At 42.4% G+C, this 8,875-nt stretch overlaps 1 protein-coding gene across 2 annotated transcripts in view; it reads right to left on the bottom strand.

The window, feature by feature from the left end:
- Positions 1 to 8,272, bottom strand: part of unc119a1 (unc-119 lipid binding chaperone a1) — a gene marked incomplete at both ends in the record, with an annotated part of 20,213 nt that extends 11,941 nt beyond the window's left edge. For both annotated transcript variants that reach the window (XM_080731387.1, XM_080731388.1), the window contains one exon: positions 8,149 to 8,272. In XM_080731387.1, coding sequence (XP_080587513.1) covers positions 8,149 to 8,272 — 124 coding nt within the window. The remainder of the gene's footprint in view (positions 1 to 8,148) is intronic.
- Between the last annotated feature and the right edge of the window lie 603 nt (positions 8,273 to 8,875).

Genomic DNA, 8,875 nt, shown 5'->3' with positions numbered 1-8,875 from the left:
CCCCACCCCCTTTCTGGGGGTTATCTATTTTGTTGTCATTTATTAGACTTTTAAAGCAGCCAGAATAACCTTTATGACTTTTGGTTGGGGTCTTTCCTCACCTGGGACCCCATAGACAGACCCCTGAGCCTATCTCAGTAATCGCTCTGCTCCTGCTCCAGAACAATGTTAAATTAGATCATAATTGAAGCATAAAAGTTGTTGTAGCTGGGCTCTGAAAACAAAAATCACACCCGTGTGAAGTGGAGCTGTGTGTGTGTGTGTGTGTGTGTGTGTGTGTGTGTGTGTGTGTGTGTGTGTGTGTGTGTGTGTGTGTGGATCATGTGTACCGATTTTTGTGACATTTGAAGAAAATATGTAGGAAAAGGAGCAAAAAGTGTGTTTTGGAGAAAATTCAAGATGGCGGAAAATCTATCATGGCGCAAATGGGCGTGGCCTATATGGGGAGATGCGTCATGACCCAAGGAATCCAGGGAAAAAATATTTTTAATTTTCCGACCTACGGTTCAAGAGTTACAGGCCAAAACGTAAAGTGGGGTGTTATGGCGCCACCATGCGGCCAAATGACACAATTATTTTTTATTTAATCCTTGAAATCATTATGAACCTCCTCTGCAAGTCTTGAAACTCTAGCCCCTATGGTTTGCGAGAGACAAATAATTGAATGTGAGTTTTTGCGATTCCCATTATAAGTCAATGGGGAAAATTAATTCACTAATAAATTAATATCAATTAAACTATTGAACCTTTCTCTTAGCAAGTTACTAGCCCACGATTCCCGAGTAAGCCGGTCGATTTGACATATGGCGCGAGTGTGTGGTGGCAAAACTGTGGGACTAGTAGCGTGCCGAAGTTTAGGAAGTTCAGGCTACATACAGACACACACACACACACAGACAGACCCACACGGCCACGTATAGGGAGCCTGTGCTTCAAACAGCTCCAAAAATGAGTAGTAGCAAATACCAGGGGTCTTCCACAGGAGATCCGGGACCCCTGCTGGGTCCTCAGAGTTACTACAGGGGGCCCGCCAAATCTTGATGGGATCTTTTTTCTTTTCACATTTGAAACTGAAATTTTGAATGTTTTTATGTATCCTGGGATTATTGCGACCATAGGTCGCAGTTTGTGATCATAGGTTGCAGTTTACTATCAGAACCGTCACATCTTGACCGTATCTGTCTGTCTGTCTGGACGGGTAACGCTTTTTTGTTGATTGACTCTCACACTTTGACATCCCGCTCACTGTGATGTCAGGGGAACCAAATCCCCTTTATGCCCATATATGGAGATCCCTGTGATGCCAGGGGATCCAATTCCCTTTTATGGACAACTAGGTAGTCATCCGGCAACAGCTCACAGCAGTGAAGCCGGGAGGAGTTCAGATTGACAATCAGGTTCACAGGAGGGGAGGGCGTGAGCAAAGTGTGGTAGAACAGGGGAAGGGCAAGGGCCAGACCCAGAATTTGACATAATGAAGGTATTGCAACTTCTCACTTTGAGAGTGCAGAACAACGTATCCATTTATTGCACTGCACTCACACTGACAACACAACACACACACACACACACACACACACACACACACACACACACACACACACACACACACACACACACACACACACACACACACACACACACCTCTCTGTTATTGTCACCCCAAAACCCTCACCCTATCCTCTTAAAGAGCCCATGGTCAATTATGCCCAAAGTGATTCACTACAATACTGTACATGTCCTCCCTAATTGTGTTGACAGTCTCCACCTTAGCATTTGCAGGAAGGAGTGCAACCTGCTTTGCAGCCAAATTTGATGGGCTCAAGTACTGCCTTTGGAGCAGGGAGGGCAAGACACCTGACTGGAACATACCCTCCACTCTCTAAATGCCATCTATTTTCTTCGATTGATCGAAGCTTGGGGCAATTTGTCAGGTATGACAAAGTAGGCATCATAATACGATGCCTTCATCAAGGGACATGATTTTGTGGAAGTGCACACACATGAAGAGGCTGATACCCTGATTCCTCATCAAGTCCTTGCCCCTGCAGCTTATGGTGCTTTGCAAGACATATGTGTTTGGTCACCCGACACCGATGTCCTCCTCCGATGGAAATAGATATATTCAAGCAAGTTCAAGTTATTGGATGTCACAAATGACAAGGGTTCCTTGGCCTACACAATTTGTCTCATGCTGGCTGTTGGAATCTCCAAAAAGACATGGGTCAATGTCTACTTGAAGCCTGATGATGATGACCAAGTCATTAACCACTTCATTGACCCTTCATTGAATAAAGCTCCTTTGAATTGAATTGAATTGTGTGTGTTGGAGTGTGTGTGTGTGTGTGTGTGTGTGTGTGTGTGTGTGTGTGTGTGTGTGTGTGTGTGTGTGTGTGTGTGTGTGTGTGTGTGTGTGTGTTGTGTTGTGTTGTGTTGTGTTGTGTTGTGTTGTGTTGTCAGTGTGAGTGCAGTGCAATAAATTGACACGTTAGTCTGCACACCCAAAGTGAGAAGTTGCAATACCTTAATCCCTGCAGTAACACCTGTCAACCATAACTGTCTAACACAACATTTTTATAAATAATACTGAGAATACTAATAAATCATCGAAGTACAATACATATACTCAGGATATATAAAAACATAAAGTTTCAAATGTAAAAAAGAAAATCCTTTCCCATCAAGATTTGGTGGGCCCCCTGTAGTAACTCTGAGGACCCCTCAGGGGTCCCGGACCCCCTGAGAGCCCAGCTACAACAACTTTTATGCTTCAATTATGATCTAATTTAACATTGTTCTGGAGCAGGAGCAGAGCGATTACTGAGATAGGCTCAGGGGTCTGTCTAGGGGGTCCCAGGTGAGGAAAGACCCCAACCAAAAGTCAGAACGGTTATTCTGGCTGCTTTAACAGTCTAATGAATGAACTCAGGATGTTTTAAAACCTACAAAACTCTAATTTTATGAAAATCAGACATTAATTGGTTGGCGTACTGTTCTGGGAGGTCCCAAAATAGATAACCCCCAGAAAGGGGATGGGGGTCCGGAACATTTTACACCCATCATTTACTCAGTCAATTCCTTGACCCAGAATACATAGGATTGGCATGTTTAATTTGGTTTCTAGGTTGTCTAGAAGCCAAGATAGCGTAAATTATGTATTTTATGTCGGCCATTTTGAACGTCCAAAATGGCGGCTTTGCATGTGTCTGTGCAAATGCAAACAAAGATTTTTGGATTCCCCATAATCTGAAGATTCCAAAAATGTATAGTTTTACTAATCTCCCAAAAAATCCAACAAAAATACATAGTGGACCTGACTAATTGTTATACATTTGAAAACTTGTGAAATGGGTAATACATAACAAGTACTTTTTACTTTAATTACATTTTGACACCAATACTTTTGTACTTTTACTCGGTTTGGATTCCATTCTACTTGTACAACAGATTGTTTCTGCATTGCAGTATTGATACTTTTACTTAAAGGGGAAGACCACCCATTTTCAATAATGAACTATGTCATTAATATACCTTAGAGGAGTTGTGTGGAAATAGAAAAAAATCACACCCGTGTGAAGTGGAGCTGTGTGTGTGTGTGTGTGTCTGTGTGTCTGGCCTGGCCTGGCCTGAACAACAGCGCCCCTCCCTTAACATGTGTGGTCAGAAAAGGTACTTCGGGCTACATACAGACACACACGCACGCACACACACACGCACGCATACACACACGGCCACGTATAGGAGACGGTGTAACCACCGCTCAAAAAGTTCCCCCTCTTCTGTGTTGCCTAGAACTGGAGGATTGATTTTGGGGTTTGTATTGTAAATTACAACTTGATGACATCACACATTGTAATTTACAATACAAACCCCAAAATCAATCCTCCAGTTCTAGGCAACACAGAAGGGGGGGGACTTTTTTTCTGTTTCCACACAACTCTTCTAAGTTATATTAATGACATAGTTCATTATTGAAAATGGGTGGTCTTCCCCTTTAAGTAAAACGTTTGAGTACTTTTTACACCACTGACATTTACATAATATGAAGCAACACAATAAATGTATCTACTCCCCACATGCATACCCTTAACAAACAATAACTTAATTAATGTAAAATGAAACAATAAGTAATCACATCTAGTACATTTAACAAATACATTTTATCAGTGAGCTGGGGACTAATTCTCTGAGGCAGGAAATATGCATAATGGTCAGAATTAAGCAAATACCAACGGTGCGATCTTCATTGAAAGACAGACCAAAAGCTCTTGCAGGCTGCTTTGGTTTAAATTAAACCAGCTGCGGGATACTAATCAGTTGAGGAGGTGGCATCTGGTGAACACTATTACGATTTAATTCAAAACTGTGGGTGTCCACTAGGATATTATGAAGAGAGCCATCAGAATCGGAGCTATGTGAGTGACTGCTTCCTGTCATTTGTGTCTGTGTGGCCAGTGTGGGGGATTTTAATGGCAAAGATTAGGTGTTGTAGTGGCGTAACACACAAAGCCAACCCTACAAGGAGACGGCTTCTACTCTAGACTAGAGAACATACAGGGTATTCTGCATGTATTCCACAGTCTAGAACTAATTTAACTCCAAAGAGGGAACAAACTGACATACCACCACTGGTCAGTGAGCTGTTATCACAGAGCAGTGATACAGTCTCAATAGCGTTCAAGTGTCATATGACTTAACTTAATTTGCCAGCTGCTATAACCACTTCAATACAGTGGATTTCACTTCCTTCATATAGGCTAATTGGGTCCATTTGGACACGTGTTGCATATAGCAGAAACACAATGTACTGTAAATTGCAAAGAAATGGCAGGCAGACAGTGGCTCTGTCGGACACTGAGGGAATACACACCTGCGCACGTACGCACGCACGCATGCAACGAACACACGCAATGCACGCAACGCACTCATCAGATTCATTTATGATCACATAATTTAGAGAATGGAAATAGAATGCAATTATCAATTTATCATCATGTTATGGTTATTTTGTGAATCTGCACACTGCAGCAGACTATGAAAAAGTAAGCCAATATGCTCCAATCATCATGGGAATGTTGGTTAATTATATTATGTGCAACAGTATTTAACACCTATCTGGATTAGAGCAACTGCTAAAAGCCAACATTGTGAATGGTAATATTGCTGCTAATGTGACCTTGATACAGTACCAAGATTTGAACAGAACTTTGATATCAGTTAAAAACTTCCCATGCAACCTGCATTCAGGCTATATGGCAGTGGCTGACCTTGACCTTAGGAACCAGAAAGTTCCTGTTTTGATCTCCGGCTCAGAGGGTTAGTGTCAATTAGTGTCCTTGACACTGAACCCCAAACTGCTCCCAATGACCAAGTTGATACCGTACCTTGCATGATTTCCTCAGCCATCAGTGTGTAAATTTGTTTATGCAATGCACATATAGTAAAGCGCTTTGGAGAAAGCTGCTATAATAATGCACCATTTTAGCATTTACGTAGCCCTTTATGTGTTGCTCTTCGTCAGTGCTGCTTTTATTATTAACAATCTCTTCTTTTTTTATATATATAAAACCCTGATGCTGGCAATCCTGGCATTAATATGAATACAGGCTTCTTTTCTCTAGTCTGTTCACACTTAGGCTACAAGTACTCAATATAGCAAACTGCTGTAAAGTGCTGCATCTGCCACCAGGAAAGAAGAGCTTTTCCTGGCTAGATTTCTCCTCTCTGCCCATGTGGCAACTCCTCCTATACCTTATCAGCACCAGACACTGTGTCAGACTTGGCATTTAAAATAATATGGCATTTGTTCATTAACCTCCATCCCACTAGGCCTAGGGAATGTGAGGAGTTTCATTCCAACAAGACATACAGTATTACTGTTATAACTAGACCAGGTCAACCTGGTTGTGCCAGACCCCCTGTCTGTCATCATCATTTATGACATCATGCCTTTTGTAGGCATGTCATCATCATGTCGTCATCATATATACCCTTTATATAGAAAACCCGGACAGACCGACATTTGCTTATGTAGGCCTACCCATTTCATGGGTCTGGCAAACACTTACGCCTAATATAATACTTCTGCTATTCAACTAGACCAGGTCAACCTGGTTGTGCCAGACCCCCTGTCTGTCATCATCATTTATGACATCATGCCTTTTGTAGGCATGTCATCATCATGTCATCATCATATATACCCTTTATATAGAAAACCCGGACCGACAGACATTTGCTTATGTAGGCCTACCCATTTCATGGGTCTGGCAAAAATGCAGATCTAAAAGTTCAGAACATGTTGCAATGTGATGCATTGTGAGCTTGAAGTCTGTATTGTCTCTGTAGTCTATAGTCTGTCAAATCTAGTCTTGTAATGTTGTGCTTATTTCTTTTTAGCGGTGCTCCTGGAAGGAGCTAAGCTCCAACATATGGCTTTGTCCGGTTCCCAAAAAATGTCCGAGCCCTAAAGTAAACTGAAGCGTGGCCTACATCTGACCTAGATATGGCCTACATCTCGGCACAAACGGCCCAAAGTTTGTAGCCCAGCCAAGGTCCCATTGTCCAAGCTTCGCAGGACGCGCTGTGATTGGCTAGCGGGATGCTTGATGAAATTAGCCTAACTCATAAATAGCACCGCTCACTTCATATCAGGTGTGATTTTTTTAATATGGCACAGTGGATATTATCAAATAATGGTTTGATTTGAAGGAAAAAGTCAAGAGTACAGTCCCATACAATACATTTTTACCCTCTCAGAATAAAAAAAACTCAGGACTTTATACAGGAAGTGTTTCTAAGCTTAAATGATATGCCCAATGTAGATACAGTAGGCCTACGCTACATTTAAACGCCTTTCAAACTACATGCCGAGTTTATTAATTAACTAGGGTATCAGGTCACTGCAGAATGCTGTATTTCAAGCCATGACATAATCCAGATTACATGTCAGTGGAAAACACAGATTACTCCATGAGTGATTTATATTATCTTACTGCCACAGCCCTGCTGTCTGCTGATGTTCCCCAGCTGAGAGGTCACCACCAACACAAATGGACATGATGTTCTGGGAGGCTGGGGGCTGAGAACAGAGTTTTTGTGTGGTATTGTGTGTTGGCAGCATGAGTTTTGCCCTTCACATGTTTTCACAGGATTTCTTTAGACACCACTAGAGGTTATTGCACTTTTGCACACTGCATGTCATTCAATTCATGAACATTTACCATACATAGCATTGGTAGGACAACTCATCTAGGCAGGATAGAGGCTATGCAGAAAATGATATTTTCAACTGTAAAATCCCAGTGTTCATCTAACTTCAAAGAGTATGACTATGGGTGCATGTAATTACATTTGTACACATACGGATTTTACTGTATAGCTAGCCTATGTTTTGGTCTAGGGAAACTCAAAGCACATGGCATGGCCATATTTCCCCTCCCTCCCCACGTTGCCCAGTTTTCTTCAACATGCACATTACACACACACACACACACACACACACACACACACACACACACACACACACACACACACACACACACACACACACACACACACACACACACACACACACACTCTAGGCTACTTAATGCGCTATCCATCTTACTTAGCAGTTAACTAACTAAGTCGTTGATTCTCTGCATTAGGCCTAGGCTATCTATGAAATTCCACTGTGAATGGTCAATGGGACCATGGACAGCTGTCGCTGCCAGTTTCCTCTCAGCTAGAAGCAGAGTCGCTGTCCATGGTATCTAGTGCAATAGACCCTAGTTGCCCAGGTACATTTTCCAAACCAGTAGGCTATTTAAAGCTTCCTTAGATTTTTCTTTCGTTTATTCATGAAATTACTTTTTTCTCTCATGAAAATCTTAGCTTTTTGGGGTAATGTTTTTTTTTTTTGAAGATGTTTTGAAATAATAATAAATTAAAACCAAATGTAGGAAACAAAAAATGAAGGGACCCATTAAAAGTGTGACCCACAAATGGGTTCCGACCCATTGTTTGGGAAACATGTAGGCTAAAGTATGGTTCGGGTGCCACCTTGACCATCCAAGCAACACAGCATGGAGGAGACTAGGCTATTAGACCAGCCAATCATACGATCCTAATTTCTAAATGTGAGGATTTGTGCCAAAACAGTTCACTTACTTTGGGTGATCTTCTGTAAACCCAGCACATCTTCGGCCGTTATAACGGAATGTCGGAGCAGTTCTTCCTCCGTTGTGACCGGGACTCCCGTATCTGTTGAGTTGCAGCCTTTCTTTACTTTCATGTCCGTTTTGTGGGGAGAGAGAGACGGGGGAGAACTGTCTGTCTGTCACCGTGGTGTGTCGTCGCTGCTGTCACAGAAGCCGTGAGTTCCGTCCTGGCTGTGTAGCTGTTCCACGCAGTCGGTGTGTTGTGTTGTTACAAGAATAGCTCATTCTCTGCGTGTGCCTCCTCCCCCTCACGGTTGGTAAAGATAAAAAGCACCCTCTCCCTCCCTCACCCGCGGCTGAGCGGCTCTCTCTAGCTCTGTTTAATTTAAATCCTTCCGTTTTTTTAAAGGGAAACTAGGTAACTTTAAGCCTATTTTTTAAATATATACAGTACCTATTTGGCGATACTTTCCCTCTATCCACCACTGTGCTGGGGTGTTTCCTTGCAGAAAGATAACCAAAATACAACCTCTCGCTGTATTTTGATTCTGTTCCACTGCTTATGTTGACATTCATCCCTTGCAGGGACTACTTTGTCTGTGAGGGGAGGGGGAGCTCGGCCAGAGCTCTTAATTGCTCCCTTTGAACTTCAAAGGGGTTGTGCATAAAAGTGTCAAACCCGTTCGGTGCTCGTTAGGGTTCTCTCTCTAATCAATTAAAGCATTAAAGTCAAAGAC

The sequence above is a fragment of the Nannobrachium achirus genome (genome assembly GCF_963921795.1).
Source record: "Nannobrachium achirus genome assembly, chromosome: 8".
In the NCBI taxonomy this organism is placed as follows: domain Eukaryota; kingdom Metazoa; phylum Chordata; class Actinopteri; order Myctophiformes; family Myctophidae; genus Nannobrachium; species Nannobrachium achirus.
The sequence above is the reverse complement of the archived record's forward strand: the minus strand, read 5'-3'. Positions and strand labels throughout refer to the sequence as shown.